This window comes from Dioscorea cayenensis, chromosome 11 (assembly GCF_009730915.1).
Source record: "Dioscorea cayenensis subsp. rotundata cultivar TDr96_F1 chromosome 11, TDr96_F1_v2_PseudoChromosome.rev07_lg8_w22 25.fasta, whole genome shotgun sequence".
Lineage (NCBI taxonomy): Eukaryota > Viridiplantae > Streptophyta > Magnoliopsida > Dioscoreales > Dioscoreaceae > Dioscorea > Dioscorea cayenensis.
The window spans coordinates 5397097-5422035 of NC_052481.1; the positions used below are offsets into that span (position 1 = coordinate 5397097).

At 35.5% G+C, this 24939-nt stretch overlaps 3 protein-coding genes across 3 annotated transcripts; all 3 read right to left on the reverse strand.

Moving 5' to 3' along the window:
• Window positions 1-14890: 14890 nt before the first annotated feature.
• LOC120271909 lies at window positions 14891-17525 on the reverse strand. Its single transcript, XM_039278593.1, has 5 exons — window positions 17367-17525; window positions 17083-17259; window positions 16439-16594; window positions 16173-16333; window positions 14891-15159 (listed from the first exon to the last, which is right to left on the reverse strand). Exons 1-4 carry the CDS (start codon window positions 17503-17505, stop codon window positions 16197-16199), a joined length of 609 nt encoding a protein of 202 aa, XP_039134527.1. The 5' UTR covers window positions 17506-17525; the 3' UTR covers window positions 14891-15159; window positions 16173-16196.
• A 578-nt stretch (window positions 17526-18103) lies between these two features.
• Window positions 18104-20093, reverse strand: LOC120271557. The gene is made up of 3 exons (XM_039278241.1): window positions 19532-20093; window positions 18367-19451; window positions 18104-18274 (listed from the first exon to the last, which is right to left on the reverse strand). The coding sequence occupies exons 1-3, from the start codon at window positions 20091-20093 to the stop codon at window positions 18104-18106; spliced, it is 1818 nt and encodes a 605-aa protein (XP_039134175.1).
• A 70-nt stretch (window positions 20094-20163) lies between these two features.
• Window positions 20164-21462, reverse strand: LOC120271558. The gene is made up of 2 exons (XM_039278242.1): window positions 21010-21462; window positions 20164-20898 (listed from the first exon to the last, which is right to left on the reverse strand). Exons 1-2 carry the CDS (start codon window positions 21460-21462, stop codon window positions 20164-20166), a joined length of 1188 nt encoding a protein of 395 aa, XP_039134176.1.
• Between the last annotated feature and the right edge of the window lie 3477 nt (window positions 21463-24939).

The window sequence follows — 24939 nt, forward strand, 5'->3', positions numbered from 1 at the left end:
CTAATTTTTTATATTCTATAATTGTGCAAATAAACTCTTGGATAAGCTTTTTCCACAAATTTTCATGTAAACTTGCAAAGGATCTATCAAGTATCTTCTCTCTTTATTTTTTCTTCTCATGTTTTTTCACCCCTGATTCCCCTTTGCGCTATCACCCCTCCTAATAACCATTCATCATGCTCAACTTCTTTTATAGTAAGTCTAATCATTCATCACACTAGGCTTCTTTCAAAATAAGTCTACAATAATGGGATTTAATGCATTGCAATGAAGGGACACATTTACTTTAAAAAAAACAGCATGATGTCATTATTAACAACTAAACATCTAAAAAGAAATGAAGAACATATTGATAGCAAAGTCTTATTTCTTTGTTTAATCAAATTAGTTGAGACATAATATGCCACTAACGAAATCCAGCCTACCCACACATGTCAATCACTCTACTTATGAATCATTAATAAAACCTATCTCCTTAACCTAGAATTCAACCTTACTTGTTCACAGCATACCCATTCCCAATAACACATGTTAAGCATAGACATATGTCCAACAATAAGCCATAACCATTATTTTTAAATAACTTGTCCATCATATCTCATGCATCATTGATATTTAGTGCAAAACTCATTACTACGAGAACAAAGTATTCTTAATCTCTGAACAACTTAATACATAATAATCACAAAGCCAAGGCCAATATATATATATATATATATATGAAAGCTACTGATGACTTCTTAATGAGATGCTAGACTTATAATATCGTGGCAGTGGAAGGAAAGAGAAAAGAAGAGAGAGAAAAGGGAATCATGCTGATAAGACATGGTCTTTTTTTTTAAAAAAAAAACCTCGTATCATGCATTGTTTTCAAGATATAGAGAGCTATGATCAAGGAAAAAGGACATGCATGCATAAGAAGGGTGTGCGCATTTAACGTGTCCATGACATAGCATAAGATTTGTGAATGAACATTGTTAACTTTGGACCAACGAAGTATGCATACAAGCATAAGATTAGTCACATACATCATACCTCATTTGCCTTTTTATGCGCTCGATTGATTAAAAACGCCCCTTTATCCCTCCATCTTCTAGCTCAGGGAGTGTATCTTTCAATTTTATAGTTTTTACAGGATTATCAATTGATGCTTCTTCAATTAGATCTTCATTTTATGTATATGATGCATCGATAACTGATACCATCCGGCATTCATGTACTTGCTCATCTTGAAACCCAAGTCCTTTCTTACTCAAACCTTGAACTTTCATAGAAAACTTGAAAGGATGACAAAGTCTCTCAAAGAGAAGATTTCTATCCTTCGAATGCTTCAAACTGATTTCAACTTGCTTTATTATTCTTCTTAGATGAGGAGAGTAATAATCAGGAATCATTAAAGGCTAAGGATCTTCATCTTCCATTATTTTGATCATCAAAATATCTTCATCATTGAACATATTTAGGTTAGACTTATAGAAGAGGATCCCTCTCACCTCTTCATGATGAGAAGGCACATGAAAAGTGATAAGCTATTCTATCGAGCTAGTATTCAACTCATCAAGTGCTTTGTAGAGCCATTTTGGTATTCTCGTAACATGAATAAAACTTTCTACTGTAATTTTATCATCATCTTCTTCTTTTTTAATTGGTGGGAGTGAAGCTCCTTCTCGATTAGCAGGATCACTTCCAAAATGTCAATTCTTCTTATGAAGGTGAGAAGATGGATAAGTGACCTTTATGTCTTCATCATCCCTTTCTTCTTCTGAAAACTCTATGTCACTTCCAAAGTACAATTTCAAAGGCAAAATGAAACCTTCTTCTAAGTGAGCTTCGTAGTCTTAGTGACTTTCATGAGGGTATTGTCTTTGGCTGCAAAAAGCTTGGCCCCTTTTAGTGTATCCACAAAATTCCATGCATCATCATAGTTTATTTCATGTACACCAAATTTCTGAATCTTGCCATCTATGTGATACACTTTGTCGTCTTTTATATACTTCAAACACTGATGCAAAGTGGAAGGAACCACATAATTCTCATGAAACCATGGTTTTCCCAATAGTGCTCTATAAGAGGCGCCAGTGTTGATGACATGCAATTTGACCTCTAACATCAACTTCTCTATTCGAAAAGGGAGAGTAATTGACCCAAGAGCCTTTTGATTAAGCTGATTGAAGCCTTGGACAATAATCTTTTTAGTTGAGAAGTGATATGTCTCCAAAGCCAAGGCATGCAAAGTCTTTAATTTTATCAAATTTACTGACAAGCCCAGATAATTTGAGGCTCCTCTTCCTCATCTTGGCGATTGCACGTATTATCATATCTTTCTTTAATTGTCAGGGCATAGCATGTGCCCAATGACTCAAAGTACTCCTCAGGTAAGTTTATAAAAACAGGCTTGAGTACTTTATGTAACCAACTCTTGAAACCCCGACAATCTTCTAGTGCACACCTTATCAAACAATGAATAGGATAATACTTAGGATGATTCTTCATGTCTGTTGCAGCATCACCCCTCTTCTTTAGAAGCAATACCTTTTCCTCAACCATTTTCTGAAATGATTCTTGAATTTTATTGCTCCATACTACAAAGATCCCATCTTTTATATTGATTAAAGGTTGAGGTACTCTTCCTTCCTTCATGTCAACTCCTCGAACTTCATTATATTGAGGTTGTATTTCCTTTTGGCTGAAGGGAGTACTCTTAGGTTCTATGATTTCAGACTCATTTCAAGGAACATCGTTATTTGGAACATGTGGCTTCCTATGAGTGAGGTCATATGTCACCCTCTGGATGAAGGATGGAATCTTCTCATATGACATCACTTTTATGAATATCTTGTATATAGGTACCTTTCCTGTCTTCTCATTCAGATAATATTGGCTTGTCTTAGGATCTAGTGCTGGAGGTTCTTATAATCTTGCATTCACCATCCTCGCCTTTTCCTTAAAAGCTTGCCTCTTTCTTTGCTTCTTAGTTACATATGGTTTCCCATGTCGATCATATTGTTGCTCGAGTAAAAAAATCATCCTAATTTGGGTAAGAGCTTAAGCTCATCTTCGTCATCATCATCGTCTTATGTCTCGTCTTTATAGACAGTAATTACTCTGCAAGTCTCAATCATGGGTTCTTTATATTGAGACCCATCCAAACTCCACAAGTAGCTTCATCCCCTAGTGTAATTAGAGTTCTCTCATTTTGTTGGTATTCTTCTAATGAATTGATATATTCATCAATAATCAATTTCTTATGTTGGAATTCAATGGGCTTCACCTACTTTTGCTTCATTTTCTCATTGTTAACCTTTTTAGGCTTAGATTTTTTTTTATTAGGTTTCTTACTAGGGTTTTGAAATTTTTGCCATTTAATACCAAAGAGTTCTCCTATTCTTTTCGACATTTTTCTTGACTTCTTTGAGATAAAAATTTCTCTTAATCTTTTTAGAACTCCAAGAGAAGAAGGCACCTTGGGAACTTGATGACTTTTCTCAGCTTGTATACTTTGTGATGTGCCCCCTATGTCTTGCCCCCATAAAGGTTATCCTTGCAGTGCGACTGATACACAGTTGGCATGCCGTGGCAAAAACAAGGAGGGCTTTAGCCCCTCTCAGCTCAGGTGAAACTGTCCTCCGGAAAGAGGGATATTTGAAAGATGGGTACTTTTACCTTTAGATTGATGTGATACTGATTTATTTAGATGATTTGAATTTAAGATGTGGGTGTGCTTGAATGGTTAGTGGATATGGTTTGAGGGCATGTCATATGTTAGTGTGTAGGTTTGAATCTTGCCGGTAAATTTTGTTTTCAAATTCTTTTTTTTTATTTTAAATTTATTTTAAAAATTACTGAAACTTCAATAAAAATTCAATAAAAATTTAAAATTGCATGTTAATTTTTTTTATAAAAAATTTAGTAATTAAAAAATTTATATAAGTTCATGATATGCACATAAAATATATGGCAGTTTTTTTACAAACACATTATAGTTTGGTTACCTATGTTATGTTAAGAGGAATTGATTTTTGTCATTTCTAGAAAATTGTGCAAATGATAACCTTTTTCCGCAATTTTTCATGTAAATTTGCAAATGATTCATCAGGTATCTTCTCTATTTATTATGTTTTTTTCTTCTCATGTTTTTTCACCCACATTCCCCTTGCGATATAGCCTCTCCGAATAATCATTCATCACACTAGACTTCTTTCACATCAAGTCTACAATATTGATGGGATTTAATGCATTGCAATGAAGAGACACATTTACTTTGAAAAAAGGAGCATGACCTCATTGTTAACTACTGAACATCTAAAAAGAAGTGGAGAACACATTGATAGCAAAATCTTCCTTATGAATAACTGTACTTCCTTATGAATCACAAATAAAGCATATCTCCTTAACCTAGAATAAATGACAATGTTGTGTTATTCTGATATAAAATACAAACATTAGGAATATTACTTATGTCTTATGCCATATAAGATGATCGAAGAAAGTTTAGATGAGAATAGATTTATTAGGTTGACAAATAACATGGAGCGAATTTTGAGATCATAAACTATCAAAACAATTATATCAATCTTTATCGTGGAAATTATTCATATAAGAGATAAGAAATATTTGATCTCTTATGCCGTCATCTTGTATATGAAAGATAACGCATAGGAATAAGTCAAACATTATTTCATGGTTGCTACCTACAAACCATCTATAACAAACTAATTTGCCCCATCTCAAAATAATGAACTAATGGATAACTCCTAAGAGAGTCATGGTCATCCACTATTTACAAAGAGGAAAACCTAAATGACCAAATCTTTGGTGAATAGTCTCAATACTTAAAATAAGGGCACTTCAATGCAGTAAATGCCACGGAATAGGTCATAATGAGAAATCCTTTAGCTAAATCTTAGGATTAAACCCTCTATTCTTGAAGTATCGCACGCTTCATTGTCGCACTCAAGAGTTGGTCAAAAAGGCTTCGCTTTTGAACAATAGGCATCCGATCAAAGAAATGAATGAATAGGATTTGCACAACATTAGTCAAATAGCAATGTGACACACACTAGAGAAGAGAAGAATATGAAAAGAATACAGGAAGGAAGAGAGTTATAAGAAAAGGGAAAAATCACTAGATTAGAGAGAAGATGAGAAAGGACTTAGAAGAACAAGCACATAATTTCTTTTATTTTTCTGCATACCCAAAGCCATATTTTTATATCTTATATTTATAGATCAAGATAGACTCAAGATTTAAAAGAAGATAATAAAATCCTAACATAAAGAAAACTAAAAATCGCAAAAATAGTTATAACTATCTTTTACTACCAAAAGGCATTGTATCAAAATGAATGTTGTCTAGTGTTGGTATTATTCATTTCACCATCTTGAGAAAAGCTAACCGATGGCACATTGTGATGGTAAGATGCATAATGCAAATGGTTGAAAGACAAACCACCAATTAACTGAAAAAAAGCATAAAAGAAGACAAGCAAATTTTATTTCTTCAACTGATATTTTTGGATCAATTTTCTTCCTTTTTTTTTCTAATATTGTCCTCCTATTTCCAGAAAAAGGTCTAATTTTCATACTTTTGATATTCCAAATAAGGTTACAGCTTTATCTTTCTTGGTTGTTATTTTATCTTCTATTTATGTTATTTTTAGGTTATTAATTTGAGAAATTAATATACCTAATTTATCATCTACTAGTGTTTCATCTTTTTGAGGATTCTACTTTATTTTTTATCCTTTTAACTCTTTCATGTAATTCAATTACTAGCTGAATTATTACATTATTTTGTCCTATCTATTCTTTATTTTGTATAGACACTATAGGAAAATATAGATATTAGAGATGAAAAATTCTGTCACTAATAGGTAAAATTCCGTTTGTAATAGCTTTTACCAATAGAATTTTCAGTTGGAAATTTTCGTCGTTGAAAAGCAAGTGGTTAATATTATCCATTGGAAAAAACTATTCCGTTGGTGAAATTAAAGTATCACCAATGGAATTTTCTGTCCTTGAAGGTGTTCATTACCAACGGAAATTCCGTTCATAAAGGTGTTTATTACCAACGAAAATTCTGTCCCTGAAGGTGTTTATTATCAACGGAATATTCTGTCACTGAAGGTGTTTATTACCATCGGAAATTCCGTCACTGAAGATATTTATTACCAACAGAATTTCCGTCACATAAGGTATTTAATACCAACGGAATTTCATTACCAACAGAATATTCTGTCACTGAAGCTGTTTATTACTAATAGAAATTCCGTCACTGAAGGTGTGTTTATTACAAACTGAATTTCAGTCTCTAATATTCTTTATTAGCCAAGGAATTCTGTCTCTAAAGATATTTATTACCAACGGAATTTCGTCTTTGATAGCCTTCATCACCCACGGAATTCTATCTTGAAATTCCGTTGTTTATTACCAACGGAATATTCTGTCACTGAAGGTGTTTATTACCATCGGAAATTCCGTCACTGAAGATATTTATTACCAACAGAATTTCCGTCACATAAGGTATTTAATACCAACGGAATTTCATTACCAACAGAATATTCTGTCACTGAAGCTGTTTATTACTAATAGAAATTCTGTCACTGAATGTGTGTTTATTACAAACTGAATTTCAGTCTCTAATATTCTTTATTAGCCAAGGAATTCTGTCTCTAAAGATATTTATTACCAACGGAATTCCGTCTTTGATAGCCTTCATCACCCACGGAATTCTATCCTCAAATGTCTTTATTACCAACGGAATTCCGTTACTAATAGTTTTTATCACCCATAGAATTCCGTCCCTAAAAGTTTTTGTTACCAATGAAATTCCGTTTGTGATAGTATTTTTTATTTTTATATTATTATTATTTTTTGCTTCATTTCCTATATTAAATGCAATCAATAACATTTCATAAACTCTATATAATAAACAAAATCATTTATTCATAGCAAAACACAAGTTCAATAGTATTCAAAGCAAGTAAGTTCAATCTTTCATCATATCTAAAACATATTCATACATAACCAAAACATGAATAATAGAAGTCATATGTCAATGAAACTAGTTATGAAGCACCAAAGTTCTATAAATCATTCTCTCATCATTCAAACTTCATCATCGGTGACATCTTCTTCTTGTCCTCTATCACTCGTCGCAAATTGAGAAAATCTAGCATTCTGAGAAAATGTTGCAGGATTTAACATCTCAATAATTTGAGACAAAAAAATCTTGATTTCATTCTGATTCCGCACTATATTTTTTTTGTGAATCCTCCAAGCTTTGTAGTTTGTTCTTTACAACCGTCACTTCTTCTCGTAAATCATCAATTTCGGCGAAAGAATTTGGAGTTTGAATAAGTAGTGGACTACAAGCTGTCAAGGATGCTTTCCCATGGCGTGGTCCCAAAGCCATATGCATGTGTCCGTGTAGTCTCCATACTACCAATTGCATCACACCAAACATGTGGATCAAATTCAGGATGACAAGATTCATCGTCACCATATTTTTGGCTCATTGAAGAAGTATACAAATCCTAAAAAAAATATGAAACTTGCATTAGTGCTAGATTAAACATAAAAAAAAAATTATAAACATCTATGAAACTTACGTTAGTGCAAGAAAATAATTGTGAAATAGAATTACTTACACAAATGGATTTCGATTTATTATCAATATAATCACCAAGGCCCTTCTCATGTTTGTGGGTGCGATTAAACACTTCTATGTATGTTGGCTTCTGATTTAACTGTGTTTCCTACAATAAATTATGCATGATCATAAAAATTAATAGAAAATAATAAAGCAAAAAAAGTAACTTTAATAAATAAAAATCATGTATACCATCCTCTCCGCATGAAGCAAAAAAGAAATTGATCCACCAGTATGTTTGGTAATGCTTTCATCTTTTTTAGTGATCCTGTTTTGCTTGCCTTTTTAAGATCATTTTTCCATGCTTCAGTATTCCAAACATCGTCAATTAATCGATCCCAAATATCAACACTTACCCAACCTCCATTATAGCCTTTGCATTCAGCAATATCATTAACACCAAAATGCTTCTTTGCCCGACTCCTTTCTTCTTCCATCATTCCTTTGAATCGTTCTTTACAAGTAGTGGCAACAATATGAGCTAAATCTTGCTCGTCAACAGTAGTGGCAACATCAGTAACTGTAGCAGCAACAACAGCTCGAGCTTCTTCTTCTTCTTCCTCCCTCCTTTGCTCCTCCAAGAGGTACCTCTCCACTCTCTGTCTTTTAGTCCTCAATGAAGCTGGTCCACGTTGATGTCTGGATGCCATGACTCTTACAACGATATGCAAAAGTGACTGGCTCTCTAAGTGATTGAAATAATAGGACACATATTTGGTTTTCCTCAATTTAAAGTCAAATCCCAGTAATGTAGGCCAAGTAATTTACAGCTACACTTTGCAAATAAGGGGTCAGAGAGTCTATCAAGTCATATTACTTTACTGAGCTTCCATACTATAGATAGCATCCGGTGGCTATCACATCGAAGTACGTATCCCAAGACCTATTTTGATGCATCGAAAATATGCCAATCTATAATTATTTTCAAACGGATTCGGGATCCATTTGGAATCCAAACATTTATTATTTTCTTTAAATTTATTTTATTTTAAAAACAATCAATAAATTTTAGTTTTAAAATTGATGTTATTTTGAAAGCAATTAATAATATATTTGTAAAGTAGTGAAAATATAATTATTAAATAAAGCAATCAATAAACTTTTAAAATGACTAATAAAAATATAAATTTCAAATAATATATTACTATTACATTCATATTAAATATATACTTTCACAAAATAGAATATATGTGTTCAATGATTTTGGGGGTTTTCTCTCTTTTAAACTCGGGTCAAACGTATATATTTTTAAAATATTATAAATATAATATTAATAAAATTATATGAGTGAAAATTATTTATAAATAAGGTATTTACAATTCGTGCAAATATTTATAATTTTTTTAATATATTTAATTCATATTTTTAAATATAATTAAATATAATTAAAAACATTTTGGTGATAATCCAATAATTCCGTTGGTGATAATCCAAAAATCCCATTGGTGATAATACAAAATTCCGTTGGTAAAATTGATAAATTCCGTTAATACAAAATTCCGTTGGTAAAAGTGATAAATTCAGTTGGTGATAATACAACATTCCGTTAGTGATAGTACCAAATTCTGTTGGTGATAATCTAAAGATTCTGTGGGTGATAATACTAAATTCCGTGGGTGATGATAATAAATTCCGTTGGTGATAATACAAGAATTCTGTCGGTGATAGTAAATAATTCTGTTGGTAAAAGTGTTAAATTCCGTTGGTAATAATATGAAATTCCGTTGGTGATAACACCAAATTCCGTAGGTAATAATCCAAAAATTTCATCTGTGATAATACTAAATTTCGTTGGTGATAATTAAAAATTCCGTTGATGATAATAAAATATTCAGTTGGTAATAGTACCAAATTCCGTTAGTAATAATCTAAAAATTCCATTGGTGATAATAGTAAATTCCGTGGGTGATAATAACAAATTCCGTTGGTGATAATACAAGAATTCCATAAGTGATAGTAAAAAATTCGGGTGACAAAAGTTCTCAATTCCGTTGGAAAAAATACGAAATTCCATTGGTGATAACACCAAATTCCGTTGGTAATAATCCAAAAATTCTGTAGGTGATAATACTATATTCCGTTGGTGATAGTCAAAAATTTTGTTGGTGATAATTTAAGATTCTATTACAAAAATATTAAAAAAAATTAAAGCTTAAGAAAAAATTAATAATGTTCACCAATGGAATTCCAACATAATATATCAGCGACAAAATATTCCGTTGGTGATAATATAATATTCCGTCACCAATGTCTTGGTAGGAGCCAAGTTCTTTCCGTTGGAATTCCATCACAAAATTCGTTAGTGATATTAACTTTCTCCCACGGAAAAATTCCGTTGGAAATATTCCATCCCTAATGCCCTGTTTTCTTGTAGTGGAGGAAGCATTGTAACTACTCCTCCATTGTAACTACTAAATCTTATCAAAGATTCTAAATTTTTTCTAGTTTCTTCTAAAGCTTTTAAACAATCACTGGTCATGTCAATATTATTTGTTTTAAATCTTCCATTAATTTTTTAATTCCTTTGTATTTTTCATTAATTTTTTTGAATTATTTTGTAAAACATTAATTATTACTATTATATTTCTATTATCTCTATTCTGGATTATTGCTTCTAAATTCTGTAATATATCATTATTTTGAGTTTTAATATATTCTATATTACTGATTAAGTTTGTTAATATCTGATTCTTAATTATTATATTATTATGAGTCATTGTTTTATCGAATTTTCTAAATTTATTTCTAAAGATATAAGCATATCTATCATACTGTTAATTTGAGGACTATTATTATTATGTAATTCATGTTTAAAATCATTTGTGAAATAACAATTATGTCTAAATTTATCTAACCTTCTTATTTTTCTTTCATTCAGGGGGATGGCTAAATCCAAGGATATAAAATCATTACAAGCATTCTTAGAATCAGTAAACTATACTAGACCTTTTATTAAGCTTTTAAGTAAATTAGTAGGTCCATTATATGCTAAATTAGAAAACTCAGGATTTAAATAATTTAACTTAGAAGACAACAGATAGAAAACAATAAGCAAAGCAGTAGAAAAACTACCAAGTTTAAAATTACTTTTAGATTCAGATTATTTAATACGGAAACAGATAGTTGTGAATTAGGCTGGGGAGTTATACTTAAAATAAACAACATAAATATTCTCCTAAAATAAAAGAAAAACTTTTTAGGTATAGTAGTGGTCAATATAGAGAAAAAAGGAGAATTAACTTCTAGCATAGATCGAGAAATTTTAGCTATGAATTATGGGTAAGATAGTTTTCGCTTGTTTATAATAATTAAAAAGAAAATTTTAGTTAGAATGGATTGTGAGGCAATACTAAAATTTTATGTAAACAAAAATATCAAAAGGATTAGTCAACCTGGATGGCTAGCTTTTAAAGATAGAATAATTAATTCAGCATACAAAGTAAAATTTGAACATATCAAAGGAATTGATAATGGGTTAACAAATACGTTATCTAGAAACCTGTTAAATAGAAATCAAGTAATGTAGAAAGTAATTTTACAAATTCAAACCATGATTTCCCCATTCACGTTGATAGTAATAGGGATTGTAAAGCCAACAAGTTCCTCTGAGTTACTATTACTATGGGAGTCATGAAATATGTACCCCATATGAGTATTTTATTTGATCTAATAATAGATATTTTATGCTGCAGGTGGCTTTTGCAAAAGACAAAGACACCAAGCTCCCAATCATCCCATTTAATAGTCCACTTTCATTCAACTTACCTTCAACTCTAAACCTTGATAAGAATGAAAGAATCTTTTTTGATAGTCTTTGGGCAAACAATCGAAACCCATCTATCCCATTTATAATGACCCAATTTGCTGATTATCTTCACTTCAAAAATACCCAGAACAAAATGAGCATAAAATGCGAGGCCTTGATAAAACTGAAAAATTGCGTATGACATACTACAGATAGATACCTCTTGAGTACCAAATAAGAGAATTTAGAGTTGATGATTTCTCCATTAGAATTATATCTTTATTGTTGTAGATGTAATTTCAATTTGTATGCTGAATATATAGTAGAAACTAATATAGATAGTAGAAATAGTTTATTCAACAATATGAGTATTTATTATAATTTATGCAATATTATTTAGTATGAATAAATTAGAATTTTATTTTTACAAAATAGGATTTAATTTTCCGTGGATTAATTATAGATAATTTTTTTGGAAAATAATTAGTAGCAATAGAAAGGTATATGGTTCAATAAATAATAAATCTGTCTTTACACTAAGTTCAGAGAAGCCTGGTCTAATTTCGTTACTTCTCTGTTTTAAAAAGGGAGGAATTTATACCTTTTCTCAGAGAACACGTACCTTCCAATTTTTAGTTTTATTTTCTGTAATTTTGTTTCTTATAGCTTTATATTTCCATTAGATCCTTGGCTCCTATCTTATTTAGCTATGAATAGTCTATTATGGTATTCTATTTATTTTATACTATTAATAATAGCTGTAGTAGGATCTATGGCAGGTTATATAATATATTACTTATTGTTCCGAATAAATATAATAGGTTTCTATTTGGCATCCATCTCATATAAATTAGGAGATTTGTTGTTAAAAATAATTAATAGCTAGCTTAATATAGTAGACCCCTTAAATAACGCATAAAAATATATATATTTTTTATATATCTTTATACTACATATTTGCATCTTCAACTGTTAAAAAAGCCATATATTTGTCTAACACCTTTCGGGGATCGAAGAGGAGCGGGGCGAACCCACTAGAGACCCCAAAGACGTGCACAAGCCTCGGTGGAACAAGTAGGGACAGGACCGCGCTCACATAGACGCTGAAACCACCCGTACACAACCACTATTCATAACTCCCAGAAATATGCCCTCAGCCGAGAATCAAACTCTCACCACTTGGTGAGAGCTCTATCGGCGACCCGTGTACCAATAGACCCGAAGGTTGTTGGCATTGTCCAACACCCTTTTACAGGACAATTTTTTCAGCATGAGAAACATATTCACATCTGACTAACTATAAATGCACTTGCCCATCAGAAACGTGTTTGTGTCACCATTGTAAAAGTGAACATTTATAGCTATACTCATAATTATCAGTGTTATTCAAGGTTATATGCACAACTATCCACCTGTGTACGGATATATATAAAATTATAATCAGAACCGTACTCGAATTTAAAAATTTTCAAACACAATGCGAAAAAATAAAAATGTGTTTATCATTAATGTAAAAAGAAAATTATAATTTTACAGTAGTTTATAAAAAAATATGCACTATATAGTATATTATATATAATTTTTTTATGGGATTATATATATGCAAAAATACATGTCTTAGAAATAAACATGGAGAGGCCCGTCTCAACCAAATTTAGGTTTTGGCAGACTAGCTGTTTCATTGAATATTAAATATAAATGATTAAAAAGACTTAGGGTTTGTTTCTATGTAAAATAAAAAAAAATATGGCATAAATTTATTATGTAAGAAGTGCAAATGTAAAAAAAATACAAAGACCGGTTGATCGACGACCAGATCACCAGTGGGCCAATGACCGGTCGCTTGAGGCTAGCCGGACTACTAGTGGATCGCCGGCATGTCAACGGAGGTCTACCAGCCGATGGCCGGACCACAAGTGGTCATCGGAGGCCGACCGGACCACCGGCATGTCACCGAAAGCCGACCGACTGGTGGGCAGATCGCCAGTGGACCGGTGGCTGAATAAAAAAAGAGAGACTTTTTAAAATGAAAAAATATTCCAGTAAGAGTGGAATATTTTTTTTATGCCATGATACTTATATTATGTAATAATTTTATACTATATAATAAGTACCCAAATAGCCAATATGACATAATTTTTGAACAATATTAAATTATAGCATATTGTACGGATTATGCCGGTCTATTCAAACAGACCCTTAACAATAATAAAGAACTTTTTTCTTGAAATAAAAAAATAAATAATACTAAACATAAATGACAAATATTACACTTGTGGGAAAAGGTGAAGAAGAAGAACAAAAATAAGAACAGAATCATCGTAGAATAAAAGATTTTGGATGCGTTCATCGGACTAGTAAGGATGAAAAAATTTCAGCAAATATTGCGGGACTGACTGACTCTTAAAAACTAATCAGTCAATTTTTAAAAAAACTTACTGGAACTAATCGGTCAGTTAAAAAAATGACAGGGACTAATAAGTTATTTATCCTTCAATTTATGGATCTCTACGCATAAACAATCCCAGCTTGTTTCAGAGTCCCAGAAAAAGGAAAAGAAACACATTTGCTTAGCTCTGGTAACATAACATCAAGGACAATGGCCCTTGCTGATTCCAAATAATTACCGGTTGGAATCTAGCAAATTGCAGAGGAGATGAAAAGATGAGCATAAATTCTATTGTTGTGGAATGACTGAATTTTCAGCTAGATTATCCAAAGGAAATATTTAAAGAAAATGGTGATTATTATATAATCTAAGATTTGATAAACTACCTGCCTATATATGTAAAAATGATATCTGGTTTATGGATAATTAAAGCATGGCCAAAAAAGTAGATAAACATTATTTGGGCAACATGTATGGTTATAGAGATGTGACAACTACTGGTTTTTGTGCCCACTTTTTATAGAAGAGAAGAGTTGTCAGGTAGCATTTACTTCTTAAATAGATATCTGCTTTATTGGGCACCAAGATATACCTGAAATGCCGATAGGTTTATATGACAACAATCTTCATTGTCACCAGGAATATCAAAGATAATTGAAGATACTACAGTTTATCGTAAGAATGCGTTTTTACGCTATGCACAATCGTAAGTATATCATGCTAGAGAGAAAAAGAAGAAAATGATAATGGAAAGTAAGTAATCCAAAAAACCAGGAAATCATAGTAAAATCTTATCTAATGTTTCTGCCAAAAACCAACGTTATGACACCAAAAATGAGATGCAAATACAAGAGACAAATGTAAGACAATTTAAATAATAAGTACTTGAACGCTTTTTATGGAAAACTTCCAAACCATGATCACCTGTAACATGTAATTCCTCAGCAGCATCTTAATGTCATGCAATCATCCGCCATAAGAAAGATTAAAGATTGCATCCCACACAAATTCAACTTGGTAATAATGCTAAGGAATTGGTGCACCAACATTAGAAGATAAACAAATCAAAATATGGGATGCAGATTCTAGAACAAAAGGTCATAAATTTTCATCCATCAGGACAACAATAGGAATTCATTTAAGCCATTCAGGTAGCTAATGTGATACAATACATGAATATAAATTATATATAAATCCCCAAATCTTGAGAGGATTGCTTGCTTCAAAAATACAAAGATGCGTAAGCTGTTGATCAAGGTTAAGTCATCTAAGTAGGTTCCCAAGTCCTATATCTTATGATATTGAATGCCAAGATATTGCTGGAGGGTGACTTGGTGGTGAAAACGAACCGGCAAAAGACAGGTGCATGCTCATCTGAAATGAAAGCAGAAAACCAACCACATGTACAAACCAATAAGAAAATATTAGAGTTTCATAGGCTTCTATGGATGTATTTAGACAATTTTAACATTGTCTAAATTGTTCTTAGTCATATCGTCTTTTCATGAGTTAAACAAACCTCACATAATTCACTGAATATTGGATTGATGAATTCTTTCATTGGATTTGAATTTAAGAATTATTTGTGAATCTCAGTAATTATATTATTCAAGAAAAATTTCAATTTAATCAATTAAAAGACTTATTTAAAAAGAAATTTTGAAATATTAAAAATTATATAAAATTTCTAATTTAAAAAAGTTTAAAACATCCAAACAAATTGGAAACTTTCAAAACCTTCAGAAATTTCAAACTTCTCAAGTCTTTCGAGTTCTTTCTAAATTTTGAAAATTTACAAGTCTCTGCAATCCTTTGTAAAATTTCAAAATTTACAAGTCTTGGGCCTTACAAATAAGTCATGGGAATAGAATAACATCTCCAAGTCATGTAATGTTTACAAATTACAATTAATGATGACAAAGTAAAGACAAATTTGTCATATACCCTTATAAAAGTGGCAATTGCAAATGTACAATTGTAAAAATCATATTTGCTTATGTACCCCTATAAACCACTTCTATGGTTCTATTTGATTATATACATTTACAGACATTAGTCATCTTAAAGACAATGTCAAAGAAAACTTTTAGTGTTGATCTTTATATTCACTTTACTCTCTCCCAAAGATAAATGCAAAAAGGTAGTCGAGTTTTTTTCTAGCAAATAAGGCGAATATAGTTTCAGTCAGCATAGTAAAGTTTTCTACCAATTACCCAAATTTGCAGAGTACGCAATAAAAAAAAGGTAAAAAAAACTACCATAAGAACAAGACATACAATTAGGAAGGCATTTAATAAAAATTATGGAGAATAAATCATGGTTGCAGACACCCTCAAATAGTCAAATAAATTGAAAAGGCCAAATAGAAAAACAAAGAGAAGCCAAACCTGAATTGTGCTTCCAAGCATCCACTAAACCGCTTGGTTTATTCTCTGAGAGCAATAATCAGCACATTTATGAAAAGGATTGTTCGCATTGACACAATTAGGGTGCACATCACTTCTCATTGACATTTTCACACCGTCCTTGCTTCCATTCATTAATACAACTACATGGACAATAAACAAACAGTGATCAGAACACAAAAAGAAGCAGCAATTTTTTCATGAGTACAAAAAGTGCTTCTATGAAAAAGTTGGTGAACCTGATTTACCCTGATGGGTCCTCTGTTCGCTTGAATTAGTTTTATGTAAGCAATAGTCAGCACATTCATGGAAAGGATTGGATGCATTCACACATCTTGGGTCCACCTTCCTTTGGTCTCCCTGCCCCATGTTTGCAACTTCCTTACCTTTCTCAATGGTCAAAACTGCAATTCACATTAAAAAAATAAAAATAATAGTAAACTTTGAGAATTTCTCAATTGAATAGACCAAGAACAACTTAATTTACTCTGTGAGAACAGCATGAGATAAATTTAAAATAGAAAAACTAAATCTAAACCAACAATAGGTCTATCATAGGGAGATGCTTTGATTGAATCAATGATTTTTCAGAAACAATAATAAAAAAATACAAAATTTGAGAATTTATCAATGCAATATATCAAGAAGTTAAATTTCTCCCCAAGAACAGAACGAGATTAATTTCAAAAACAAAATCAAAACCAAAAAAAAAAAGGATGCTTTGCCTCTCAAAGATGCTTTGATAGAATCAGGCATTTTCTGATAAAAATAATAAAAAAAACATTTTTTTTAATAATTTATCAATCCAATAGACAACAAGAACTTAAATATTCTTTCTGATAACAGTATGAGATAAGATTCAAAGACATAAAGTTTAAAAATAGAAGTCTACATCGTGGAGATCCTTTGAAGGAATCAGACATATTCTGAGAACAATAATCAGCACATTTGTGGAACGGATTGGAGGCATTAACACAGCGAGGATCCACATCTCTAGCTTCTCCCAATACCTTCAAACCATCACCACTACCACTAGTACCACGCTTCTTTCCTTTCACTACACCCATAGCTGCAAGAAACCCAGCAATCAGAAGTTAAACTTTGTTCCAATGGATTCACCCCCAATAAATCAAGAAGATTAAAAAGAAAAAAAGATCGGAGAAGAAGAACAAGTACCCGATCTGAGACCTTCAATCCGCGAAGGAGGCTTGGTGGAAGCTCCATGCGGAGATGATTGGGAGCAGTAGTGAGAGCAAACGTGGAAGGGATTGGAGGAGTTGGGGCAGTCTGGGCGAGTCCTGCTCCCATTTTCCATTATTCCAGAAGACGCTGATCTGAAAGCGATGACAATGATATATATATTTTTTAAATAATACTTTTTTAAGGTCTATTTATATCTCCACTTTAATAAATTTACACATATTAATTTAAAATAATTAATAATTTTAAAATTTATAAAAAAATTTATACCAACTTCAAAAATTACGAATAAAACGTACATTTAAGTACATTAAGATTTTATTAATTTTTTCCTATTTTAATTATATCTTTTATTTCATCTCTCAAAATGATGTTTTATGGTTTTCAAAAATATTAAAAATTTGAAAAAATATTAAAAATAAAATATAAATTTTGTAAAAAAATTTATTTAATAATACCACATGTGTTTCTTAAATAAATATATAATATACAACAAGAAAAACCACATATAAATAAAATTGAATAGCGTAATTGGTTAATTAGAGTAATTTTTTTTTTTTTAGAAAGGTGGAGAAACCACATTCATTAATAACAAAATAAAACTAAAAGAACAACCAACATTCCACTAGCTGTGGAAACAAAAAAAAAACGACAGAAAAAGATAAAAGGGAGGAACAACGGGTCTCCTCCCTAATCCCAAATTGCCTCAAAGTCTACTCCTCTCTGTCAACCTGGTCCTCCTCGGACATGTGAGTGGCCACCAGCCCCTCTGAGCGAGGTCCCTCGAACTCTAAGCTGCGCCTGATAGCAGAGATAGGGGCAGTCAGCTGCTCTCTCAAACCCTCGGTAGCTGCAGAGAACCATGATAATAGCAAATAAGTAGTCTTGATCATAACAGCATAAGGTTTTCACATTTATCAGAAAAAATATGCTCATTTCTCGTCAGCCAAATAGACCACACAAAAGCTTTGACTACCCAAACCCCAAACACCCGGTTCTCCAAACGTAAGGCCAACCTCCAGTCACCCCACAAAAGAGATATAGTAGGGGGTAACACTGGTAGCTGGAGAAACCCAACAAGGCTCTCCCAAACCTCCTTAGAGAACTGACAATTTAGGAAAAGATGATCCACCGATTCAACACCGGAGTGGCATAAAACACAAGTGTCAGTACGTAGCTTATTACAGCGACGTCTCGCAAGATTCTTCAGGGAAAGAACCTTGTTCTTCCAAACTAGCCAATTAAGAATGTTAACCTTCCTCGGGCAAGGCCCCTTACACAGGACGTTAGCAAGAGGGCACCGCAATCCTCCCTCATTCAAACGGCAATAGAAAGATTTGACCGAGAAAGACCCATTAGCTGTTAGGCTCCAAAGCTTTTGATCCTTCTCATTATCATCCCCCAAGTTCAGCCCTAGGCAGGTCGAGCGAGTCACCGAGTTCGAAGCAAAGCGGGGGGCCGTAAGTAAAAAGGCCAACTCCCTGATCGTACCATTAGGCCTAGGAGACACAAGAAACTCTTCTGCCCAGATGTACATTGGAGCGAGACCGTTGAACCATCTATCTTTCCAGAAGAGCGTCTCAGACCCAGATTTGACATGAACCGTCACACATTCACGAAAAGCAAGGAGGCACCGAGAGACACCCGACCAAAAATATGAGATTCTTCCTCTTGGGTGCTTATACAGATCCCAAATAGGGTCCTTATAATTGAATCGCAGAATCTTCACCCCTCTCCAATGCGGATTAACCAGTAGCTTCCATCTCCATTTCCCCAACAAGGCGAGGTTGAAGGAAGATAAATCTAAGATACCCCAACCGCCTTGCTCCTTCGAGCAACAAATATTCTTCCAAGCCACAAGTCTACATCGAGGTTTATCAATATCAGCTCCAGACCATAAGAAGTCTCTTTGAATTCGGTTAATTTTTTTTATAACCCACGGAGGGAGACGGAATAAAGACATCCAGTACGTTGGTACCGCCGAAAGTACAGAAATAACTAATTTCTCCCAATCTTGCTTCCGAGGCCTTCTACCCGAGACAGGGATACCAAGGTAAGTAACTGGAGAAGACCCACGTCACAATTAATAGTTTTCGCCTCACAAACCCCAAGAAGTTGATTCAAATTAGTGGAATAAAGACAAGTCTTAGAGAAATTGGTTTCCAGCCCAGAGAGCCCCTCAAACACCAGAAGGATTAATTTAATAACTCTAAGGTCTTCAGCTCCACCAACTGTTAGAACCAACAGATCATCTGCATAGTACAAATTGCATATACTCCCATATTCTCCCAACGGAACACCAATCAGGACGTGAGAATTCAACGCATTATCGAACATTGTGCATAACACATCCGATACCAGCACAAAGAGCAGAGGCGACAACGGGTCACCCTGTCTTAAACCACGTTGATACCTCACATATCCGCTAGGAGACCCATTTATTAAAATCGAAGCCTTCGAAGAGCTGAGGATCGAGTTTATCCATCCTAGCCATCTAGATCCAAAACCCCGCACCCTCAAGAGCTCCAGCAAGAAGTCCCAATCAACAGAGTCGAAAGCCTTAGAGAAGTCCACCTTTAGAATGTGCTCGTTTAGTCTTCTCTTATGCATACTGAAGATTGCCTCCTCTGCTATGGCAAAATTGTCAAGAATACATCTACCCTTAAGAAAAGCAGATTGGGCATGGTCCACCAATGTATCCATCACCGTGTTAAGCCTCGAAGCCAGGATCTTGCTAATAATCTTCATGGAAGAATTAATTAGACTTATGGGTCTATATCCCAGGTGAAGACGGGCTCGAGACCTTAGGTATGAGAGCAATACATGCCCAATTAATTCTTTCCAAATTCGTCTTACCAGAATAGAAATCCTCACACAGTTGAAAAATCTCCCCTTTCACAATCTCCCAGTAGGTTTTGAAGAAAAGCATAGGAAAACCATCAGGTCCCGGAGCTTTGTCGCTCCCAAGGTCAAAGACCGCCCTCTTCACTTCCTCCCGTGTGAAAGGACGCTCAAGGAGGGACAGATCCACGGGCACTTTATCTTTCAAGAAGTTGCACAGGTCTACCTTGAAGCGAAATGTCCTTTTCTGACCAAAAAGCGCCCTGAATTGTTGTTCAAAGATTTTACCAATATCCTTAATAGTGGTGATGGCAACGTTTCCAACTTTGATGGAAGGGATGAAATTAATATTTTTCCTCCCATTCGCAACCGAGTGAAAATACTTAGTGTTTTCATCCTCTTCCTTCAGCCAATGTAACCGGGACCTTTGCTTCCAGTACACTTCCTCTTGCCTCCGAATATCCGCTAAATTCTCAAACAACGTACGCTCCTGATGAAATTCAAGAGAGGTAAGTTCTCTTGATTTTTTAATGACATCTAACAGTTCTAATTCATGCAACAACGATAGCTTCCGAAGTTTGATGGAACCAAAGCTCTCCTTGGACCATCTACGGAGTTTATCCCGAAGCCAAGCAAGTTTTTTAGCCAAAACAAAGGCACCACAGCCCTTGGGATTAGCACCAACCCACCATAGAGACACTAAGTACGAAAAGCCATCCACCGTGGTTCAGACATTCTCGAAACGGAACGATCTAGGGTTGGCACAATGCATCCCAACCTCCAGCCTGATTGGGACATGATCCAAACCTAACCTCGGAAGGCACTTTTGAATCATCTTAGGGAAAATATCAGAGCACGCTCTATTAACAATAAACCGATCTAACTTGACCCAAATAGGGCTAGCTTGCCCATTGGTCCAAGTAAACCTTCTCCTGAATGCCGGGGGCTCGTGAAGACAAAGGTCTTGCAAAAAAGTAGTAGCCTCATGAATGTCCGCTAAGTTCACTAAGTTTGGATTCCCACCCCGCTTATCATCCCAAGGAAAAATAGCATTATTAAAGTCCCCACAAATAACCCATGGAACTTCCGGATTGCCACAACAACTTTTGATCTCTTCCAAGAAGGCGCGCTTAAGATGTCGTGCATTCGGTCCATAAACCGAAGTACAACGCCAGGAAAGATTGCCCCTTTTAGAGTAAAAGTCAATAGATATGCAATAGTCTCCCCTCATAGTAACAGACCCCGAAAAAAGAACACTATTCCACCCAACAATTATACCACCCGACGTCCCAACAGCAGGGAGAAAGGCAAATTAGCCTAGTCTTGGTCCACTAATCTCTCTCCACATAGTTCCCGATAAATGCTCTAGTTTGGATTCTTGTAAACAACACACATCCGCAAAATGAAGATTCAAAAAAAATCCTTAACTAGGAAGCGTTTAGCCGGCCTACCCAGGCCCCTCACATTCCAAGATATAATATTCATTAAAAACAATCTAGTTTCCGCGGACCTCCACTGAGGTCTCCACCCTTTTCAAAAGAGAAACAACATATGCCAAGGATTGAGTCTTTTCTATTTTACGAATGTAATCAAAGCAATCATTCATATGCGAAGCAGATCCATCAAACGAAATGCCACATGCATGACAGTAACTAGCAAGTTGAACATTGGACCAATCAGAAATAAGAAGGGGTACGGAGGGCATACCTTCTGAGGACTCCTCGCACAAAATCTTCTTCTTAGTCGATCTTGGAGGTTCTGCCAAGTAGCCTGCTTCCTCATTCCATCTGGACGACGGTTTCTTCTGGCGCTCACTTTTCCTAACCCCTTTAGGAACATCAACAGAGGAAGAAGAGCTCTCCTCCTTCATTCCTGGCAACAGCTCCTGTAAAGTTCTTTTAAAATCTGTGTTAGAATCATCCGATTCGTAACCCTCTTCCAAGCCTTTAGACACCGAAGCGTGGAAATCACCAACCACCACCCCTTGAGCCACCTCATTGTGAATCGTAACAGGAGCTAGGACCCATATGTTGGCTAAAAATTGCCACATAAATCCTTCAAGGGGTACAGTCGTATGCTTAGCATTCCCATCCAAGACGTCCACACCCTCAAGTAAAAGACCATTCTCCCTACAGGAGCTTTGGGCCATCTTCCCATAAATATTACACCCCTTCATAGGTGTAACCTCGGGCCCAGGGATCTCTCTCAACATTCCCTCTGTAGGCCCAACAGCCATTGACTCCACTCTAACCATGCCCGGCCCAACGCCAGGCCCATCAATCTCAGCCTGAAGAACCCCATCATTCATACCCTTTTTGCATTCACTTGCAAGATAGTTGGCCGGTCCACAAAGAGGCCCATTTCACACTCAATGAATACGTCCCTCTCCAATCCAATTCCCATCAAGCCATCAGCAGACTTAGAATCAAGTCTCAACCGCGCTTCATTCTCTAACGGGTCCACAAAGATCAATTCAGACCCAGCAACGTGCTTTACCTCACGCTTCTCCTCAAGCCACATAGACCCAAGAACCTCAGTCTCCCCTATAACCCTGCACCCCTGAGACCCAACAACCTCGGATCCCATGATCTCCGTGGCAGTCCTAGGTCCACCTAACTCTGACCTCTTCTTCCCACGAGCCACCCATTTCTTGAAGCCGGGCTTCGTCGAACCTGACAACGTTGGACCTATCTTCGTCTTGTCCTTTCTCTTCAAGTCCGTACCATCCGTTGAGTGACCAACGGTCCCTCCCCGTAGTTCATTACGGCCCGTCGGTCCATGAACCAGCAACCTCGGAGATTCCATGCCTTCGATCACGTGGGAGCGATGCTCCACCACGTTCCTATTATCCCACCGGGGACCATCAGAACCGCCGACATGGGAGCCTCGCTCAACCATCGCCGGCGGTTCCCCTTTCTTCATATTCGAGTCTACATTCCCCTGCAAGGTATAACGAGCCTTGTTCATCAAACAAATTGGCCGGGACTCCTTCCCAAACCTGATCAGGATCTCCCCGTCACCAGGACGGGAGCCAAGCTTGACAAGCCCCTCGGGTTCCTTCCCATTACTCTCCCCAACTGGTCGCTTACCTTTTTCCGTCGGACGTATCTCATAATTTTTCTCATAATTTTCCTTCCTCGCCGGTAGACCAAAGTCATCACTCCTCCTTTGATCCATGAGAACAAAGTGACCAAGGTCAGGCCTGTAAGACGTTTGCTCGCCTCTATCATTAGTTAGAAGCAGCAGATACTTTCGCATCCCCAAGTTTAGCTTGAGCTCCATGGGAAGCATCGTCCCCAGTCTCCGGCGAACCAAGGCTAACACAAACCGCTTGTTGGTTTTGAACTCTTGTGACAAGGACACCAGCTCACCCACATTTTTTAGAACCTCCAAAATCACGCTCTAGCACTACCCATGCATGGGTAGGTTCCAGATACGTACCCAAATCCCTTCGCCAAACGCTCGGTTCACCACCCCGAGTTCCGCTGACCAGGGAGCAAACCTTGCTGAGCAGATCCCATCCTTCGTCGAGAGCTTCGCCTCATCCAACTTGCAAGCCTCTTTAACGTCCGCCTTGCTCGACATAGGAACTAAGTACGTATTGTCGTTCAGCGGAGTGAGCAGCCCAGCGAGTGCGTGATTGATGACAGACGGGAGAACTTCATTCAGGGCCACATCCGTCACATACCCAAAAAGAAGTCACAACCACCACCGAAGCCAGCTCCTCCCTTACCGCTGCGATCTTCAGCGAGTGCACGATTGATGATAGACGGGAGAACTTCATTCAGGGCCACATCCGTCACATACCCAGAAAGAATAGTCACAACCACCACCGAAGCCAACTCCTCCCTTATCGCTGTAATCTCCGGCGTTAGAGGCAGAGACAAGGATAAATGCACGAGCGGCACGGGATGTGATTCCTGAGATTGCTGAGTATAAGAAGCTGAAGGCTCCTCTAGGAATTGTTAATCGATCGCCGACGATCTTTTAGAACGGACATGCACTCGTCTTCTATTAGAGCTTTGACGAGGCTCCATTTTACATTTCACAGCGACATGACCAACTCCGGCACATCGAAGGCAAACTACCTGATGTCAACATTCAGAGGTCTTATGCGTTGGTCGGAAGCACCTACCACACGGCTGCCCTCCAGGAGATCTAGGTCTTTTCGCACCCGATATTGTTTTCATGTTAGTCTGCAACTTACCTATCCCACCCTTCGAACTCCCCCTCTCCTCCGATGAAGAGTTAACAGCCTCTGCAAACGTCTTCCCTTGCTTCGTTAGGCTACCCTCCATGTTCACCGCCGATCCTTGAAGCTGTTCCGCCTTAGAGCCGCCACTCCACAGCTCCCCCAGCAGGCTCATCTCGCTGTTCCTTTCTACTGTGCCTTTTCGGTCTAACTTTAGAGTAATTGATTAATTGAACTAATTGGTTGGAGTTTTGCTTTTTTTTTTTTGTTTTTTTTTTTTGTTCTGGACCAATTAGTTAAGATTTACATATATACAAGCATTAAAAAAACAAAGAAATGTTATTTATTTATTTATTCTCAGAATCCAGCCAACCACTGCTTCTCGAAAAAATTTAGTTAAAAAATAAATTTTAGATTATTATTTTCGTCTGAGTTTTTTTTTAAAAAATAAAAAATATTTTCTCCATGAAACTCAAGTATTTCAGCTTTTGTTTATTTGAATTTTCAAGGAAATAC

Bases quoted from the DNA above. Each gene is read 5' to 3' on its own strand.
- LOC120271909 (XM_039278593.1), bottom strand. From the start codon at position 17,505: ATGGAAAATGGGAGCAGGACTCGCCCAGACTGCCCCAACTCCTCCAAT. The intron at 17,260-17,366 runs GTACTTGTTCTT...GGTTTCTTGCAG, and splicing joins GATTGAAGGTCTCAGATCGG to CTATGGGTGTAGTGAAAGGA. The intron at 16,334-16,438 runs GTAAATCAGGTT...TTGTCCATGTAG, and splicing joins CGAACAGAGGACCCATCAGG to TTGTATTAATGAATGGAAGC.
- LOC120271557 (XM_039278241.1), bottom strand. From the start codon at position 20,093: ATGGATACATTGGTGGACCATGCCCAATCTGCTTTTCTTAAGGGTAGA. The intron at 19,452-19,531 runs GTCTTTATTCCA...GGTCTTCTCCAG, and splicing joins AACCAATTTCTCTAAGACTT to TTACTTACCTTGGTATCCCT. The intron at 18,275-18,366 runs GTAGTCAAAGCT...GTTATGATCAAG, and splicing joins ACCGGGTGTTTGGGGTTTGG to ACTACTTATTTGCTATTATC.
- LOC120271558 (XM_039278242.1), bottom strand. From the start codon at position 21,462: ATGAGGGGAGACTATTGCATATCTATTGACTTTTACTCTAAAAGGGGC. The intron at 20,899-21,009 runs GTTGGGATGCAT...GCTAATCCCAAG, and splicing joins ATGTCCCAATCAGGCTGGAG to GGCTGTGGTGCCTTTGTTTT.